The following is a 20,670-nucleotide window of genomic DNA, read 5'->3' as shown; positions in this document are numbered from 1 at the left end:
AAGTAAAAGCATCACATAGAATTCGAATCGATGAAGATGAACACATAATTAACCAGTAAATTTCAACTGACGACATCTCGGAAACTATTGGTTCAATTTTCAATGTTAAAAATTAAAACTTTTACAACATTTTCTTATCTTTCCATTCAAAATATTTCAAAAAATGTGGGTCATTCCAGGTCAACTGAGTACACTTTAGGACTCGACCTTCACCAATTTGGACCAAACTTGGAGGGAACGTTCATCTATCGATAGTTAACAGAAATCTCAAGTTTGGTGCTGATTGGACCATCCCTTTTTTTGGCACCGCCCTCTTTTTTGACGGTTTTCTTAAAAAACTTTTTTTTCTTTTAATCATAACTTTGCAAATAATTAAGCAAAAGACTTTCTACAGGTTGCATTTTATAGGAAATTGTCCAAGGACTTCGATAAAAATAAAATTTTAACCCTTAAATGCCCCCGTATAGTATATTTTAACGTTTTAAGTATTAAAATTCAGTTTTGACCAATTCCTTATATTTTTATTTGTTTTTTTTAACACCATCGTGTTCCCCGGACAATTTTACATAATAATCAATGTAGACCTCAAACTAAAATGAACTATTGGCAAGATACAGCGATTTCACTGAAAAAAAAAATTGATTTTGCGCTGTACTCTGTCCTTTGAATTTAAATCCGAAATAAGTTTCTCACACATGAAATCCGAACTATTGCGGGATTCTTCCCATTTTGTTGAAAAGTACACCATGTTCTTCCGAGTGCTGCGTTAAATCACTTTTTTTCAGTAAAATCGCTGTATCTTGCCAATAGTTTATTTTAGTTTGAGGTCTTCATTGATTATAATGTAAAATTGTCTGGGGAACACGATGGTGATAAAAAAAAACAAATACAAATATAAGGAATTGGTCAAAACTGAATTTTAATACTTATATTGTTAATATATAATATTAGTGGGCATTAAAGGGTTGAAATTTTATTTTTATTCGAACAATTTTCTATAAAATGCAACCTGTAGAAAATTTTTTGCTTAAGTATTTTCAAAGTTATGATTAAAAGAAAAAAAGTCATTTAGAAAATCGTCAAAAAAGAGGGCGGTGCCAAAAACAGAGGGATGGTCCAATCAGCACCAAACTTGGGATTTCAGTTAACTATCGATGGATGAACGTTCCCTCCAAGTTGGGTCAAAATCGGTGAAAGCCGAGTCCAAAAGTGTACCCGTTGCAACCATGGTGTAATTTGGTCTAAAATATAAAAAAAGATAAATTATCTATTTCAAGATCTTTTCAAAAGTAAAGACTGATTTAAAAAATTTGAAACGATTTTTGTAGAAAAGATCAGAAAATTTCACAAAAAAAAAACAATTTTTAGAATTGAAAATCGGACCAGTTCAGTATGCTTTTGTCCAGATTGACGATATTAAAAAAAATATATTTTTTTTAAAAATCATATCTCCTGAACCAGATTTTTCACTACCACGCACTATAGCTCAAAAGTTGTTAAGTATGCTAATACAAATCATTTTTTTTCGAAAACTAAAATAAATAAAACAATAGGATATTTTTCGTGTACTTGTTTTTTTTTCCGAAAAGTCCTAATGAAAACCTACAACTTTGCCGAAGACACCAAATCTATCGAAAATCCCTTCTCATGGTACAGAATTTCATAAATTCAAATACCCATTTTGTATGACCAGCCTTATACGGAGACTTGCATGGAAAACAAAATGATGCAAAATAACTTCCCTTAGGGAATGCATGAACAAAGTTTCATCCAAATAAAAAAATCAAAATCGCCTTTTTAAGATTTGTCCCGTAATTGTGCAGCCAAATTCACAATAATTCCCTGAATTTAATAAAATTTTATTCAATTTTTTTTATTCTCATTTCCAGAGAACTCCCCCGATCGACGAGAAACACGACGAGGAAAAGCCCTGCTCGTTGGAACTGGATCAGGACGATAAGAACGAGTCCGACGTGCAGAGCCGCATTGAGGACATCATGAAGGCCCTTGAGGAGTCGGATGGGGAAGACGAGGGGCCACCCGTCCCGATGCTGCTACCACCAACGCCGTCCAAACCGGCCGTAGAGGAGCAAGAACGCAAGGTAGATGTTGTACAGCAGGTCGTGGACCAAGATCAGGAAAAGAAACAAACAAAGGTGGCCGCCAAGCCGAAGGTCGCTGCAGGTAAGAAGAAGGCACCGGCTAAAAAGAAGGTGGGTGACGAGGCTCCGGCAATTGATCCATCGAAACAAGAATCTCCCACGAACAAATCTGAAGATGATAAATCAATTAAGAAGACTCCAACCTCCCAGGCTAAGCGCAAATACGTGCGAAAACCATCCGGTGGTCAAGCTGGCAAAAGTAAGGTTGAGCCTAAGAAAATTTCAGAGCCGGTTGGTACCGATGAACCTAAGGTTGATCCGACCCCGGAAACTCCCTCAGTTCAAGAATCTCAAAAGCCTGAAAAGGCACCAGACGTACCAACTCCTCCAGAAGAGCCCACTGAATCTCCTGACCCCCCGAAAACCATCCGTTCGTCAACGGATAACGACGATGACGTCCCTCTGAATCGACTAAAGGACAAAACCTCGCCGAAACCCCCGGAATCAACGCCGGAAGCAGGTTTCACCGTTCCTAACGCACCACTCCTCGCAGCCCTGCTGGCACCCTCTCCGGCAACAACGCCAAAATCCAAGCGCAAATACGTTCGCAAACCGTCAACTACTCCTACTTCCGGTGGTAAAAAGAAACCGTCGTCCAAGTCGACGTCCTCTGCTGACCCCAAGGACAAGAAGCCAGAAAAGCCAAAGGACGTGTACGACTTTGACGATTCGGACAGCGAAAACGATGCCCCGGTCAAGGCCGGCAAACCAGTCTTCAAGACCAACCGGAAGCCGCTGGAAACGTCCTCGGCCAAGGAGGACGAAGAAGAGGACGCTGAGGAAGTGCCCCAAGTGGAAGCGACCTCGGAGACCCCGGATCCGCTAGAGTCAAAAAGCGAACAAGATCCACTCAAAGAGTCCGACTCCGAAGAAGAGTTCAAAAAACCGGCAAAGAAACCAACCAAATCTCGAAACAACACCCCAAAGGAACCGTCCTCGGAGGAGGAATCCGAGGAAGACGACAAGGACGCCGATCCGGACGAGCGTCCGCAGACTCCGATGAGCAAGAAGATCAAACGGGAAGTGCGCGACAGTTCCGAGGAATCGAACGGTGACTCCGACTCGTCGGAGGAATCCGTCCGAACGCGAATCGTCAAGAAGCAACTCACCGCCAAGACACGTCACCTCAAGCTGTACGGGTTCTGGTCGGGGCCGAAGCGCCATCGGGTTGCGTCGCTGAACGCAATCGCCAAGGTGCACTGTCTGTACGAGAACGAAACCCGGGCGGCGCTGGAAGCTAGCCTGATGAAGCAGGGACCGCCCCGGCCAAGGGCCGGAACTAGTAAAGAGGTGAAGAAGGAGAAGATCGAGGAAGGTGAGAAAAAGGAAGAGTGCAAAGAGGAAAACAAAGCGGAGAAGAAGGAAGAAAGTGAAGTGAAAGGGAAACAGAAAGAGGAAAAAGTGACAAAAGAAGAGCCCAAGAAGAAGGTGGTCAAAAAGACAGAGCCGAAAGAGGTGAAGAAAAAAGAGACAAAGAAAGTGGTGGTTAAGGATGAAAAGAAGGACGAGAAGAAAGAAGATAAGAAAAAGGCTGCTGAAAAACAGAAGCAAGCCTCGGAAAGTGATACTGAAAGTGAAGAATCATCTGAGGAGGAAGTGGTTACTCGGTAAGTTGTTGTTATTTCTTGTATGAAATTTGTTTTTTTTTTATGGACGGTTCTAAACATTAGTACAAGAAATTCAAGAAATTTATGAATTCAAGAAATTAAAAAAAAAGAAATTCAAGAAATTTAAGGTATTTAAGATATTTAAAAAAAATTAAAATTCAGAAATTCAAGCAATTCAAGAAATTTAAGAAATTCAAGAAATTAAAGACATTCAAGACATTCAAGAAATTCAAGAAATTCAAGAAATTCAAGAAATTCAAGAAATTCAAGAAATTCAAGAAATTCAAGAAATTCAAGAAATTCAAAAAATTTAAGAAATTCAAGAAATTCAAGAAATTCAAGAAATTCAAGAAATTCAAGAAATTCAAGAAATTCAAGAAATTCAAGAAATTCAAGAAATTCAAGAAATTCAAGAAATTCAAGAAATTCAAGAAATTCAAGAAATTCAAGAAATTCAAGAAATTCAAGAAATTCAAGAAATTCAAGAAATTCAAGAAATTCAAGAAATTCAAGAAATTCAAGAAATTCAAGAAATTCAAGAAGTTCAAGAAATTCAAGAAATTCAAGAAATTCAAGAAATTCAAGAAATTCAAGAAATTCAAGAAATTCAAGAAATTCAAGAAATTCAAGAAATTCAAGAAATTCAAGAAATTCAAGAAATTCAAGAAATTCAAGAAATTCAAGAAATTCAAGAAATTCAAGAAATTCAAGAAATTCAAGAAATTCAAGAAATTCAAGAAATTCAAGAAATTCAAGAAATTCAAGAAATTTAAGAAATTCAAAAAAATTAGGAAATCCAAGAAATTCAAGAAATTCAAGAAATTCAAGAAATTCAAGAAATTCAAGAAATTCAAGAAATTCAAGAAATTCAAGAAATTCAAGAAATTCAAGAAATTCAAGAAATTCAAGAAATTCAAGAAATTCAAGAAATTCAAGAAATTCAAGAAATTCAAGAAATTCAAGAAATTCAAGAAATTCAAGAAATTCAAGAAATTCAAGAAATTCAAGAAATTCAAGAAATTCAAGAAATTCAAAAAATTTAAGAAATTCAAAAAAATTAGGAAATCCAAGAAACTTAAGAAATTCAAGAAATTCGAGAAATTCAAGGAATTCAAGAAATTCAAGAAATTCAAGAAATTCAAGAAATTCAAGAAATTAAAGAAATTCAAGAAATTTAAGAAATTCAAGAAATTCAAGAAATTCAAGAAATTCAAGAAATTCAAGAAATTCAAGAAATTCAAGAAATTCAAGAAATTCAAGAAATTCAAGAAATTCAAGAAATTCAAGAAATTCAAGAAATTCAAGAAATTCAAGAAGTTCAAGAAATTCAAGAAATTCAAGAAATTCAAGAAATTCAAGAAATTCAAGAAATTCAAGAAATTCAAGAAATTCAAGAAATTCAAGAAATTCAAGAAATTCAAGAAATTCAAGAAATTCAAGAAATTCAAGAAATTCAAGAAATTCAAGAAATTCAAGAAATTTAAGAAATTCAAAAATTAGGAAATCCAAGAAATTCAAGAAATTCAAGAAATTCAAGAAATTCAAGAAATTCAAGAAATTCAAGAAATTCAAGAAATTCAAGAAATTCAAGAAATTCAAGAAATTCAAGAAATTCAAGAAATTCAAGAAATTCAAGAAATTCAAGAAATTCAAGAAATTCAAGAAATTCAAGAAATTCAAGAAATTCAAGAAATTCAAGAAATTCAAGAAATTCAAGAAATTCAAGAAATTCAAGAAATTCAAAAAATTTAAGAAATTCAAAAAAATTAGGAAATCCAAGAAACTTAAGAAATTCAAGAAATTCGAGAAATTCAAGGAATTCAAGAAATTCAAGAAATTCAAGAAATTCAAGAAATTCAAGAAATTAAAGAAATTCAAGAAATTTAAGAAATTCAAGAAATTCAAGAAATTCAAGAAATTCAAGAAATTCAAGAAATTCAAGAAATTCAAGAAATTCAAGAAATTCAAGAAATTCAAGAAATTCAAGAAATTCAAGAAATTCAAGAAATTCAAGAAATTCAAGAAATTCAAGAAATTCAAGAAATTCAAGAAATTCAAGAAATTCAAGAAATTCAAGAAATTCAAGAAATTCAAGAAATTCAAGAAATTCAAGAAATTCAAGAAATTCAAGAAATTCAAGAAATTCAAGAAATTCAAGAAATTCAAGAAATTCAAGAAATTCAAGAAATTCAAGAAATTCAAGAAATTCAAGAAATTCAAGAAATTCAAGAAATTCAAGAAATTCAAGAAATTCAAGAAATTCAAGAAATTCAAGAAATTCAAGAAATTCAAGAAATTCAAGAAATTGAGAAATTCAAGGAATTCAAGAAATTCAAGAAATTCAAGAAATTCAAGAAATTCAAGAAATTCAAGAAATTCAAGAAATTCAAGAAATTCAAGAAATTCAAGAAATTCAAGAAATTCAAAAAATTCAAGAAATTCAAGAAATTCAAGAAATTCAAGAAATTCAAGAAATTCAAGAAATTCAAGAAATTCAAGAAATTCAAGAAATTCAAGAAATTCAAGAAATTCAAGAAATTTAAGAAATTCAAGAAATTTAAGAAATTCAAGAAATTTAAGAAATTCAAGAAATTTAAGAAATTCAAGAAATTAAAAAATTCAAGAAATTCAAGAAATCAAAAAATTCAAGAAATTCAAGAAATTCCAGAAATTTAAGAAATTCAAGACATTCCAGAATTTCAAGAAATTCAAGAAATTCAAGAAATTCAAGAAATTTAAAAAATAAGAAATTCAAGAAATTTAAGGTATTCAAGATATTTCAGAAATTTAAAAAAATCAAGAAATTCAAAAAATCAAGAAGTTTAAGAAATTTAGGAAATTCAAGAAATTCAAGAAATTTAAGAAATTCAAGAAATTCAAGAAATTCAAGAAATTCAAGAAATTCAAGAAATTCAAGAAATTCAAGAAATTCAAGAAATTCAAGAAATTCAAGAAATTCAAGAAATTTAAGAAATTCAAGAAATTCAATGAATTTAAGAAATTCAAGAAATTCAACAAATTCAAGAAATTTAATAAATTTAAGAAATTCAAGAAATTGAAGAAATTTAAAAAAAATGCGAAATTCAATAAAATATATAAAATCAAGAAACTAAAGAAATTCAATAAATTAACGCTATTCAAGAAATCCAAAAAATCCAAGAAATTCAAGAAATTTAAGAAATTCAATATTTTTTTTTAATTGAAGAATTAGAAATTGAAAAAAAATCCAAGAAATTTGAGAAATTTCAAAATTTGTCAAATTCAAAAGAATAATGAAATTAAAAATTCAAAAAATTCAAAACATACAAGAAATTTTTAAAATTCAAAAAATTCGAGAAATTCAAGAAATTCAATAAATTTTTGTTATTCAAGAAATTTTAGTTAAGAACAAGAAATTGAAAAAAATCCAAGAAATTTGAGAAATTTCAAAATTTGTCAAATTCAAAAGAATAATGAAATTAAAAATTCAAAAAATTCAAAACATACAAGAAATTTTTAAAATTCAAAAAATTCGAGAAATTCAAGAAATTCAATAAATTTTAGTTATTCAAGAAATCCAAAGAAAATTCAAGAAATTTAAGAAATTCAATAAATTTTATAGATTCAGGAAATTCAACAAATTTTAGAATTTTAGGAAATTCAAAAAAATCCAAGAAATTCAAGAAATTTAAGAAATTTAAAAGAATCATAAAATTAAAAAATTCAAAAAATTCGAAAAAATAAAAAATAAGAAAAACATCTAAAAATTCAAAATATTAAAAATATTCAAGAAAAATTTAGAAATTCAAAATGAGTAGAGTTTAATGAAACTTTCAAGAAAAACAATTTTCTTCAAAATATGTTTGCTAACCACATTTCCCACTGTTTCATTCTCCTCCGAAAACCAGCACCCTCCGATGCGTGCCCGGACTTCGCGGCGCCGGAAAACACTGGGATCCGAACGCATCCAGCATGGAATCCGAAGGGGATGTCCTGCCAGATTCGGATGAAACATACGCTCAGGTATATTTTCTGAAATTCAGCGTTTTTTTTCAGAAAGTCTTAAATTTTCATAATTTTCCAGGGCAAAGACACCGACCCGGTCAAGAAGCGCAAAGTCAAGCGCAAGGTGGTCAAAAAAGCGAAACCTAAGCCAAAGTCGGAGAAAGCTGACAAGCCGAAACCTCCGGTGAAGAAAATCAAAAAGGAGGTTAAGGCCCTCCAGTCGGACAACGACAGGAAGTCGGAAGACGAGAGCAACGAGTCCGGCTCGGAGTCGGAGAAGGCGGAGGCCGCCTCTCCAAAGCCGAAAGCCGAAGAGGTTAAGAAACGCAAGCGCGTTCCCAAGGAAAAGAAGGAGATTGTGGAGAGTTTGCTGGGGAAGAAGCGTATGGCCAGCTTGAACGCTACGGCGATGTTGGCTGCGACGTACGAGGTTCAGCGAATTCTGTACAGGAATACGGACTCGGACTCGGACAGTCCGGCTGAGAAGCCGAAGGCGAAGAAGGTAAAGGAAACTAAAGAGCAGAAGGAAGCTGCCAAAGCGGAAGCAAAGAAGGAAGCTAAAGAGCAGAAGGAGTTGAAGGAGCAGGGAGAGAGCGCGGCTGAAGTGAGTAAAGCTGCCGAGAAAGAGAGAGCAAAGGAGCAAAAGGAGAAAGAAAAAGAGAAGGAAAAGGAGAAAGCGAAAGAGAGGGAGAAGGAGAAAGAGAAGGAACCGCTCATCACGGTGAAGACGGAACCGAACCGTGAAAGACGAGAAGAGCACGAGGTTAAGCGGGAAATTGAAGAGGTAAATGGCGCGGCGTTTGACCATTACAGCGAGGACGGATCAAATTACATTTTTGTTCGCTTCTTTCAGCCCCGTCCCGTGTCCAGCAACCTGGTGATTGCCCAGGACACCGAGGTCACAATCACGGGAGTGTACGTCAACTCGAGCCTAGGGGCGAATCAGGAAGCGTACTGCAAAATGCAGTATCGCGTCCAGCAGAGCGTCACCGAGGAGCGGCTGGTCCGGCCGGGCGAGGCACCGCCGAAATCGTACACCCCGTTGACGGCCCTATCGAGCATGCGACCACCCAACGACCAGAGTGAGTATCGTCAGCACGTGGCCGCGTTTCCAGTTGCGAAAATTGATGGCCCACTTAATTGGATCGGTTGATGATGGACGGACGGACGTGGAATTTGAAGCTTTTGACAGCGGACATTATTGTCGGACAAATTGTAACAACATCCCCCCCTTTCTCTTCCCGCAGCTCTGGCCACGCCGCCCCTGTTTGGGCCACCGTCCCAGTGCGACTCGCCGCTGGGGCTGGGCCCGCGGGCCTTTTACCCGCCGCCCACGTCCTCATCGGGCAGTTCCAGCGCGTTCTGTGCGCCCATCCCGCACGGTAGTCCAGGTGAGTGGGAGTAGGCTTTGATTGGGTTTTGACAGTTTTTTAAGCAATTCTGAGAAAAGAATCTGTTTCAATGAGAATATGTTTTGGGGAAAAACAGAGATTTGCTCATCATTAAATTTCATTGTCGCTATATTTTATTTTATTCTGAAAGGCTGTAAGTGAAATTTCGTACTGCACTTGTTATAAACAAACAATAAATTGTGTCACATTTATTTACAATTAAAGATTTGGAAAAGAGTTGAAATTTTTTAGAAGGACCTAATGGTGATTCTACAATGCTGCTTTAAAGCATGATTTTAAAGAGTTTAAGTAATCTTTTATTTTAATCATTTATTTACCAAATAAATAGAACAAGTGCAATTCCTGCATCCATTTCATCGCAAATGCTCTGACATCTTGCAAGCAATGAGTGAATAATTAATGTCAATCTCTGCCCCACTTATCCTCGAGCAGCAACATTTTGCCACCACCAGAAACTTTCACACATCCATCCCGGCTTCATTCAGTATTTAAAAGTTTTTGACAACCATCTCCGACGGCAACTTTGCCAGACCAACCCGAAACCGAAAACCAATCCCCCTCTCTTGCTTCCCACTCTTCAAAGTCCTTGATAGTTTGAAGAATTTTGCTTTCCGCACCCAGAGAGCGAGAAGCTTTCGTTTTCGGTGGAATAGTTCCTTCCGGAAACTAGCTTCAGGACATCCGAGCGAGATAGTTGAAACAAGTCACCCGAAACTTTCAATTTGGCCACTTTTTTTTCGTGGAACTTGTACGAAACACAACTTTTCTTTTGGGGGTTCTCCTTCCATGAAAATTTAGGTGACAGACAAATAAATTTGAAAATTTGTCTTTTTATCTTGCATATAATATTTACCCTCTTGCGTGTTACGTCCTTGTGTTTGAAAAGGACTTGTAGGTTTGACTTTTAACCTTTAAGATATTTGTGTGTGATGAAAACGTCATACTCGTTGAGCTTCAAAATTATTATTTTTGGACAATTAAAATATTTAAAACTGTGTGACCCTGTTTGAAACTCTTTTAAACAGACTGCCAAAAAAAATGAAACTCAACTCAATAATAAGCTCAACCTTAAAACAGGGTAAACTCTCAAACCCCCTCAAAGTACGGTTTAACACCAGCCACTAACACCCGTTAAGTCCCTCCTCGCTCCCTGTTTTTGTCTGATTCCACCCCCCTCAATCTGCTTATCAGATTGATGGCGTCATCGTTGTCGGTGCCACACGTTGACAGCGCTTTTGAGCCCTTGGGTGGTGGATTCCCGCACCAGAGCTCTGCAGTTGATCCCTTTTTGCTAGTTTGTGACATGCACTTGTGAATGGGAACACCAGGTGTAATGTTGAGTATTTTCACTTTAAAAAGAGAATTTTAACGAATTTTAAGTGAATTTGATTGAGTTTTATCTTCAAGTTTGCATCATTTGTGTTCTTTATCTAAATTTGCTGCAAATGTTTCTTATTTAACTCTTGTTCAACACAGTAGCCAAAGTGACGAAAATATTTCGTTTCATCTCAAAAGTGTCACTTTTGCGGGCGACCGGTCATAATTCCTTTCACGAGTTTATTCCCATGGACCCAACTAAATCAGCAGGTTCGGAATGTGTTATGGAGCGCGCTACCAACACAACACAGCAGGTTCCATTCGCTCCGTCGTACGTGTGTGTGCCAGGCCACGGCTCCCAGGCACTAGATTAGCATCGTATTGCCGGTGCCGGCTCCTTTCACCTGGTTCGAGGTACACCGTTAAAATGGATAGGATATTAAAAACAGTTTGTAGATGTTTGAAGTTTGATTTTAGCGAAATATTTGCAATTTTTCAATTTTTAAAAATAGTGACCATGAGTGACCATTTAAAAAAAATTTTTTTTTGAAAATTTCAGAAAATTTGCTATACAATTATCTCAGAGACATTGAAGATTGGACCTCGGGTTGCTGAGATAGAGCCGCTTTAAGAAAAAGAAACACGAAAATTTGAGTTTTCTAAGTCTCACCAAAATAACCCACCATTTTCTAATGACGATATCTCAGGAACTAATGGTCCGATTTTCAATGTTAATACATGAAATATTCGTGAAATTTTCCGATATTTTCGAAAAAAATATTTTGAAAATTTTTAAATCAAGACTAACATTTTAAAAGGGCCAAACAGTGAGAATTACGCCCAATTAAAATGCTAGTCTTGACTCGGAAAATTTCACGAATATTTCATGTATTAACATTGAAAATCAGACCATTAATTGCTGAGATATGGTCACTAGAAAATGGTGGGTTGTTTTGATGAGACTTAGAAAACTTCAATTTTCGTGCTTCTTTTTCTTAAAGCGGCTCTATCTCAGCAACCCGAGGTCCAATCTTCAATGTCTCTTAGACAATTTTATAGCGAATTTTCTGAACATTCAAAAAATATATTTTTAGAAATGGTCACTATTTTTAAAAATTGAAAAACTGCAAATATTTCGCTAAAATCAAACTTTCGGTGGCTATATCTTAAAAACGGAGCCCTTTATCAAAAAATCTGTACAGTACTTTTCGATTGCAAATTCAATTTTGCATTAAAAAATAATGTCAATCATGTTTTTGCATGAATCTTAGATTTTTTCCAAAAATCACTATTTTTTCAAAAAATCATAACTCGGCGGCAGATTTTTTGAAAATGTTTCTCTATGGCTCAAAAGTTGCGGATTCTTGTCCCCTAAAACATATCAAAAAATCTAGAAAATCAAAAAATACATATTTTGGGAAATTAAGTTTTAGTGAAAAAAGCTGATAAAAAACTGCATTTTTTTCCGTGTACCTATTTTTTCTTAAAAGTCCTCAACAATACCTACAACTTTGCCGAAGACACCAAATTGATCAGAAAATTCACTCAAAAGTTACAGCTGTTTGAATATTTACATACCATTTTTGTATGGACAGCAGCCAAAATTGTATGGAGACTTGTATGGGTGAACCAATGACACAAAATAGCTTATTTGGTCATAGGGAAGGCCCCCATAAAGTTTGAGCCAAATAAAAAAATACAAATAAAATCCATTTCCGGTTTTGGTAGAGAATTGCTCTAATGTAAACATTCAATAGTAGTTAATGCTTCAAGTTGCAAATTTTTTTCAGATTTTTTCAGCACGTGTCGTACATTTATCCAACGAGGTTTATTGAGTTGGATAAATACGACGAGTGCTGCAAAAATCATGTTTTGGAAAGACCATACAACATTTTTTTGCAATTCCAAAAAATACCCCTTGAGTGAAATTATATGTCAAATGTTCATGAATTTTGTCAATAAATCGTGCAAATAAAAAAAAACCTTGAAAAGTATTACTTTTCGAAACAAGTGCTGAAAAGTTCAACTTCTCAGGATCCATTTGAGTGCTGAAAAGTAGAATTTTTCAGCATTTATTTCGAAAAGTGCTGCTATTCGATTCTGTTATTTTTTGTACAGAAAAGTAGGCTTTTTCTTCGCTCAAGAATGCAAAAAAATCTTTATTATCTGTATTATACCAGGAATTTTGTTTATTCGACAAAAGTTAGGAAGTATGTATTAGATTTTCCATTCTAATAACCTTTTTTTTTTCAATTTAGGCCCTTGCAAATATTTTTCAATGTTTATGTCACCCCTCATTCATTTTGGCCCGAAAAATTTGGATTTTGCATTGTTACGAAATACCAATGTAATGTCCATCAAAAAGTTTTTTTTCGCAATAAAAAACTTCGGTAAAAAAAAATGTCTAAAAATAATGATTGGGAAACAACTGGACTGCTGCCAAATTCATTTTAAAATGCTTTTTTTATTTTAAATTTTGAAATCTTGGCTTGCCATTTCAATGTTAATATTTTTTTTTACTTTTCATAAAATGTTGAAAGGTTTGAAAAGAAAGTAAACTATAGTTAAGACAATGTTGATGAATAGCATTATTATAATCTATTCAAAGCGTTATGATTTTCACAATAAACATGATTTAATGTGTATATTATTATGTGTTTTTCTAAACATAATTCAAGAAAATGTAGAAATTTATAGGCATTTTCAGTTGAACAAATTTCATGTAAAATGTGAAAACTTTTGATTCCTGCTTCGAATTCATACCAAAATGCATAATAAATCGACAATTTTATAAATTAAAACTTTTTTTAACGAATTTCTGGCAAAATTCAGACATTTCAACAATTTTATCTTAACTTTATAGGAACCATCCATAAACCACGTGTACACTTTAGGGGGGGGAGGTTATGGCGATTGTCCACAATCCATACAAAAAAGTGTTTTTTGTATGGACAATTGTCCATGAGGAAGGGGGGGGGGGGGGGTAAAAGATTCCCAAAATGGTTTCAACGTGGTTAATGGATGGTCCCATATATATTTAATTTAAAAGCTTTTAAACTTAGTTAACTTATTATAAACATTGATTTTCTACCACACTGAAAAAAATATACTATTCTTAGTTATGAGCAATGTAGTTATGGTCAGGTCATATCTGTAAGCCCATACATCTAATTCAAATGCTGTTAAAGGCAAATTATAGGGAATAGGAAATTGCACGAGCTTTCCGGTAAAAAATTTTTCGAGACTGAAAAATCAGTCTGTCATTTAGAAATTGCAAAAAAAACACCATTTTTCACCATTTTTATTTTTAAACCCGCTGTATCGTCACAAGGATTGGACATTAAACAATGGTCTATATGGAGACTTTTATGTAAAATTGTTTGGGAAATCGATTCTCACTATCGGTTTTTTGAAAATTTTGACGTTTAGACCACTTTTCAAAAAACAGTTTTCGTAAATGATTTTTTTTTTAGAGTGACATACCATCCTGCATTTTTTTTAGGTCTTTTTGTATCATTTTAAGCTATTTCCTCAAAAATTTTGAACGAGAAAAAATCGTTACATCACCTTCAAATTCAACTTTTAAACTTCAAAATCAAAAAATCTCATGGAAATTGCGTGTATTTTTCTATCAGTGTATTTTTTTCAGAAAGCGCGTCCAAATTTCTACAAGTTTGTGTTTGACCACTTTTTAGTACGAAAATATTTAAATTACTTACGCCCTTCTCAAGTGTCATTTTCGAGTACAATTGGCCTTAGTACCAACAAAATTCCTGATTTGAGCTGGAATTGCTCTATTTAGCTTATTCTAATTAAACCAAATTAGCATTCAAAAGCCATTTATTTCTTTTTACTGTGTTTGTTAAAAATTTTTTTTTTTAAGTTTTTTAACGATACATTTTTACCCATCCTTTTTTTACTGTTGAGTCATGTCCCTTGGCAGCTGGCGTTTGTCCCCATGGTGGTGCAAAACGGCCAGGTCACCTGGTCTGGTCCTCCGCCAGCACCAAGTGATGTCCACCGCGGATGGTGACTGATCGTTTTAACGGGTTTTGTGTAGGAATAGGACCGCCCAGAGAGGAGGTCTCCTACTGGTGGCCACATGCTGATGATTCCGCCGAAGTGATTAGGACAGCGGCCTCCGTGCGGTAGTCGTTTAAATGCTTTTCGATGCTTTCATGTGAAAATTATTGCTTGGAATCACGTCATGAATACTTTCTTGTACATTTCTACTCGATATCTTTAAGGACAAAAAAGTTGTAAAAATCTCTTGGGCAAAGATAAACTAATCTACAACTTATTTACTAGTTAGCACGCGATTTTGAAACGACAAATCCTGCCCCAACAAAAGCACATGGACATCCGCAACAAAGCGTTTTATGTAAATCGTGTTCAACCAGAGTATCCCTGAACTCTGAATAATATGACCCCCTCCCTCCTCACTATTTGGCCATAAAGCAGAGACTTTAAAACATTGTTGCGAATGACATCACTTCATCATCACCGTAGTTACTGGTAACTTTTTTTTATGTAAGAGAGTACACACTTTGCCCCCTTCTTCCTCAACTCCTCCGTGCATGACCCTCGGCGTGGCCATGTGGCCACAATCCATTGTAAGCCTGGCCTGGAGATCGGTGACACTTTTTTGCTGTCCTAGCCCGTAGCCCAGCAGTTGCGTCCTCTGCTGAGATGGTCTGGCAGGCAGGGGGTTGTAGGGAGTAGCTTAGTTTATGTACTCGGGGACAACTTTTTCATCTAAAACAGCCATAAATTGCCGCTAGCAAGGGCCTGGCTCGAGGCTGATGGTCGTTTGGTAGTTTCAACAGCAGCAACAGTAATGGAGAAGTGGTTGGGGATGGTGATTGAGCTTTTTGTGTTCATTGTTTTGTTTCGTTTTGCTACTTTAGAGATTTTGAGGGGTTACTTGGTAACAAGTTTGATTGTTATTAAATATTTTTCGCTTTGAATTTTGATTTGCTTTTTAGAATATATTTTAAAGAATGAAAAACAAGAGCACTTTACTCTAGAGCGTCCAATTTCCCGGGGATACAAAATTCCCGGGAAACGGGAAATTTTCAACAAATTTCCCGGGAAATCCCGGGAATTCCCGGGAAATTCTAAATTAATCGAAAATTGTTCTGATCCTGGCTTTGGTCAATATTTTGCAACAAAATAGTATTAAATAGCAATTCTAATGGTCAGAGTAAGTGTAAGGTTCACTTAATGCCTTGGATGCTTGTAAAAAAAATACAACTTCAGGAAAATATATAAATTTTCTAAATTCGTTCGCTCAAAATATAATGATTAGTATTTTGTATTGATAAGAAATAGCCAGGTATATGTTTTTCATGGCAAATATTTTATTCAGAACAAATCTTACTGGATTAATCTCATGAATAAATATATAAGCATTGAATTTACCTTAAAAATCTGATATTCACTCGAAATACCATTTTTATGTAATTACAACTTCCAGTTTTCAAATGTTTGGAGCGAGTATTTGAAATATGTTTACATTTTTTGAAGTAGTTTTTTAATGATATTTTTAATGATTCGGCCTAATAAAAGACTTCGGTAAAAAGAATTTTCATAGAAAAAAAAAGTTGTTTAGTAGTTTCAGATTTAAACTTAACGCCCTTGGTACGCTAAAATGAGTTCGCGTAAACGTGAACAGAGCTAATGCCAACGGGAACCAGGAAGAAAACTATTCAACTTTATAGTGCATTGCACCATGAAAGTGAACAGTTTTCTTCCTGGTTCCGTTGGCATGAGCTCTGTTCACGTTTACGCGAACTCATTTTTGAGTGTAGCTTAAGTGCTCTATAAATTTTTAACTTTTGACTGTAATTTCTCGAATACTTTTGAACAAATTAACCTAATAATTTGGTAATGGGAAACAAAACAAAAAAACAATTTTGATCTTGGCGGGAAGAGTTACCTTATTTTCAAATGATATAACAAGAATTTTTGCTTAAAAGCTTACCAAAATTTTAATAGTTTATTTTTATATCGTAAGTTTATTCATAATATCGTACAAGATCTATACCTAGTTGTGAATGCTTCAGAAATTATTATCATCTGAAATAAATCTTGACATAAAATTTTTAGACGAACTGATAAGTTCAATAAGAACAGTAAATTGAATTTATTAAAATAAGTTTTTTTATTTAGATTTTTTTTTTTTGAAAGTTTAAAAAATGTACCAGAAAGTTGAGAAAATGTATACTTCCGCTTGAATTTCGGGAATTCCCGGGAAATTTACAAATTTCCCGGGAAACAGGAAATATTTTTTTTCGGGAAATCCCGGGAATTCCCGGGAATTTTTTTCCCGGGACGGGAAATTGGACGCTCTACTTTACTCCAAATTAAATTTTCCCGATGACTTCGAATAATCGAGTCTGGATTGTATCTGTTATTTAGTGTTGATAAAAATAACATATTTTTTTCGGAATTTTTGTATTGTCTTGCATGTTAAAAAAATATTGGACTTGAATTTCTACGAAAATTTTATGATTTTTATTGTGTAGAAAAACTATCTCGAATCTTAATTGTTTCATAAATTTGGACAATATTCTATAACATTAAAAAACTTTTGAACTATCCTAAGTATTATTATTTCGACCCTTTGATTCTTTTTATCTGTAAAATTTCGTATAATTATTTGCTCCGAATTATTTAAATTTTCAACTTTAACTTAATCTGGGTTTCCATTACCTACATTTTAATAAAAAAAAATACTTGAAATTGAGATCATTTAATGATTTTGAAGAATTTCGTAACAATTTTTTTCTAACGATTTTTTTCCTGTTGAATGATTACAAATCAAAGCGTGAACATTTTACGTGTAAAGTATACAATTTTGAGATAATTTAATCTTTGCTTAGAACATATTTTGTAACATTCAATTTTTTGTTCTAAAACCCAAACATGTATCACATATCGCCGATTTCAATTATCCCGCTGTTTATCGATCCAATTCGGTCCCAAAATGTCTCCAAAATCACAACTTTTTCTGTTCGCCGGTCGACCCTTCTCAAAAACGGTCCAATTCATTGGCATTCAATTCAACCGCCTCCATGGAGTTTTCTGGTTTTCGATATCATCGTCGGTTGTCGTCTCTCCCCGTGTCAGTCAGTGGCAGCTAATCAACTGCCAGGCTCTGCCTTTCCATTTCCATTCAGCTCAAGTGGGGTGACTTCCCACTTCTGGCCACCATTCCTCAAATGTCAACCTTTTGGCCTACTCCAGCCGCCAGCGAACCTTCCAATCAATAGATTTTTTTCTTTTCATTAAATTTTTCCTCCGAAATGGCCTCATTCAGCATGGTTTGTCACCCTGTTTGGGGGTGGGACAACGCTCTCCTCAAATACCTACACTAGGAAAAAAAGGCAAACACCGAAAAAACCTCTGAAATGCGATTATTTCTTTCCCCTCTGTTATTTGATGAAATACAAAACCCGAGCAGCCGCAAAAAACGAACTGGCAACGCTTTTTTTACCTTCTCCTCTGCTCTGGTGTGACAGCTAGTGTCACCACAGAACCTGCCACCGCGCCACGTTCCGGAGGATCCCCGACGACACGGGTCGTCCCCGTAAAAGTGGGAGGGGGTAGGAATTTTATCTGTTCCGTCGGTGACCCACCCTAAGTTTACACAGTGACTGTCCCCACCACATCGTTGAATGTCACTTTTTTTTGGTGGGGTGTGGTATTAGGGTGGTTCCTTTGAAAATTGTTTATTTTTTTATTCTTTACTAGAAAGCAGTCAAAAGTTTAAATTAAGGATGCAAAATATGAAAGAACTTAATAAAAAAAAATCTTAAACCAACCCTAATTGACATTGTTGCCAGAAGGCACTTTGCTGTGCGGTTCCAAAACCCTCGTATGACAGGTGCTCTCCGGTGGCCGCGGAAGTACTTACTGGAAAAGCTTCTGCGTGAGAACTGCAAAAAAAAACGTGGAGGGCGTCACTTCGACTGTGGGATGTAATGATGAGCCGCAGTTGTGAAAATGCCCTGTCAAAAGGGGTTTCTAGGGTGGATCCTCAACGTTGTCAAAATAGTTTTTTTTTTAAATTTATTTATTATTCTGGACTTGGATTAAGATTCAAAGCTATGAAAATATTCTTTCAACTCAAAAGTACTCTTTCAATTATTCTTGCAATTGGTCGTCTACGCTTAAAATTATTAATGGAATGTTGAAGCAAATTTAAAAGTTCTGGGAAAATCTTAATTCAAACTACAGTCGACTCTCTGGCTGTCGATCTTCTCGATATCAATTATGCTCCATGTACCGATGAATTCTTCAGTCCCTTCAATCTGCATACTTCGATTGTCTTTATTCCTCGATATTTTCTCTTGTTTGAAGGATCTCTTCCTCGACGGTCCCTTGGATTCTATTTGCTTTAAATATCTATTCCGGTTGTCAATAATTTTACTTTCTCATGGCTTGCATAGACATTTTTTTTTTTGAGAAACGCAGCTTTGAGGGTGTTTGACATTTATTTGTTTTTGTTTGCTGGACGTTGCCATGATTCTCTCCTATAGCTGGTCAGCAAGAAAAAACAAATTTCAATCGAGTATTCATTTTGCATCGTTCTGTAAACTGATGCTTCTCTTCCTCGACGGTCCCTTGGATATTGACAACCAGAGAGTCGACTGTAATTCAATTTGGTAAGATTGAAGAATCTAAATATAAGACGTTTTTGTGCAATATTCACCTTAAAACAGTACAAAAACTAAAGTAAGAAAAAGTTTTTTAAAAAACTTACTATATTGTTAAAGAAAAAGGTTAAAAGGAAAAAGGTAAAAGGGATAGCAGAGTAATTTTCTTTTGAGCAATTCCATGCCAAATAGGGAATCGGTTGTACCGGGCCCTCTCCGATTTCAATGAAACTTTGTAGACATGTTCCTACATCCCACGCTTATATAAGCCATTTTTGTGTATATGGAGCCAGTTTCACTCGATAATAACATTTGAGAAGGGCGTATGTGTTTTAAATATTTTTGTAATTCGGAATTTAAATATTTCTGTATCTCGAAGCCGTTGTATCGTATCAAAAAGTGGTCAAAGACAAACTTGTAGGAAATTTGAAGGACTTACCGAAAAAAAAAATACACTGAATGTAAAAAACACGCCACATTTATGACATTTTCTGATTTTGAAGTTTTTTAAATTCAAATTTGAGAGGGAGCCCATGACAAATTTTTAATGACGATAGCCTAAGATGTTACATAAAGACTCACGCAATGGACATGTGAATATTTGAAAATTTATACCTTGAATCGCTTTTTTGATAATTTTGATAAATTTTGATTTTTAGGTCATGTATGACCCTTCAGGAATTTTTACATTTTTAATATACATCATGAATAAAATTTTTACATTTTTAAAATACTTCATGAATGAAATTTTGACATTTAAAAAAGACTCTATGCCAATAACATTTTATGTTATTTATAACAAGATTTGCTATTCGTAGTTATGATTTTTTTGTTATTAGATTGTTATTGTAATAACAGACTAATAATATTTTTAGTTATTATTTTTTGTTATTTTAACAACTAATCCGATCATCAATAACAGTTGGTGGTATTCTTCCATAACAAAAAATGTTATTCCAAAGTTGTTTTGGCATTCAATCAATATCAGACCAAAAACAAATTGTGTTATGATAACATAAACTGTTATTCAACTTTTTTGCAAAAATGGATTTTTCAAGAATATTCCATAACGCTTTTTGTTATTTTAACAGTATTTGTTATTGAAATGGCATGAATTTTGTTATTACCGTCGGCCCGGGTAAAAAGCACACCTGCGTAAAATATAAAAAAAAAAAACGGAAAATCAAATCCTAAAATTTTTGATTTTTGACTTTGATGGCTCCAACAGCAAGTTGCTGAGATATGCCTCCAAAAATTTTATTTTTGCGACAAAATAGTTTTTTTTTTCAGTATCACCTTATAGCCCTCATTTTTACCTCATAATGGCCCGGAAACGATAGGTTAAATTTTAAAATTGTGATTTTTTTGTTGTTTTGTTTTCAAAATGATTTCGAATTTTAAAAAGAAGCGTTACATTAGAAAACGTAAAAAATCTGTGCGTTCGGGCCGTTTTCAAGAAGTTTTCGAACGTATTATTAAAAGTTTCGTATTTTAAAATTAAAAATCAAACTTATAGTTTCTGAGTTAT

General features: G+C 34.4%; 1 protein-coding gene across 2 annotated transcripts in view; it reads left to right on the top strand.

Annotated features, from left to right (window-relative positions):
- The window catches only part of LOC6050290 (titin), a 293,026-nt gene that overhangs the window by 31,954 nt on the left and 240,402 nt on the right, over positions 1-20,670 (top strand). For both annotated transcript variants that reach the window (XM_038265416.1, XM_038265415.1), the window contains 5 exons: positions 1,890-3,769; positions 7,657-7,771; positions 7,833-8,537; positions 8,607-8,835; positions 9,001-9,144. In XM_038265416.1, coding sequence (XP_038121344.1) covers positions 1,890-3,769; positions 7,657-7,771; positions 7,833-8,537; positions 8,607-8,835; positions 9,001-9,144 — 3,073 coding nt within the window. The remainder of the gene's footprint in view (positions 1-1,889; positions 3,770-7,656; positions 7,772-7,832; positions 8,538-8,606; positions 8,836-9,000; positions 9,145-20,670) is intronic.

Source organism: Culex quinquefasciatus, chromosome 3, assembly GCF_015732765.1.
Source record: "Culex quinquefasciatus strain JHB chromosome 3, VPISU_Cqui_1.0_pri_paternal, whole genome shotgun sequence".
Lineage (NCBI taxonomy): Eukaryota > Metazoa > Arthropoda > Insecta > Diptera > Culicidae > Culex > Culex quinquefasciatus.
This window is presented reverse-complemented; position numbering and strand designations above follow the sequence as displayed.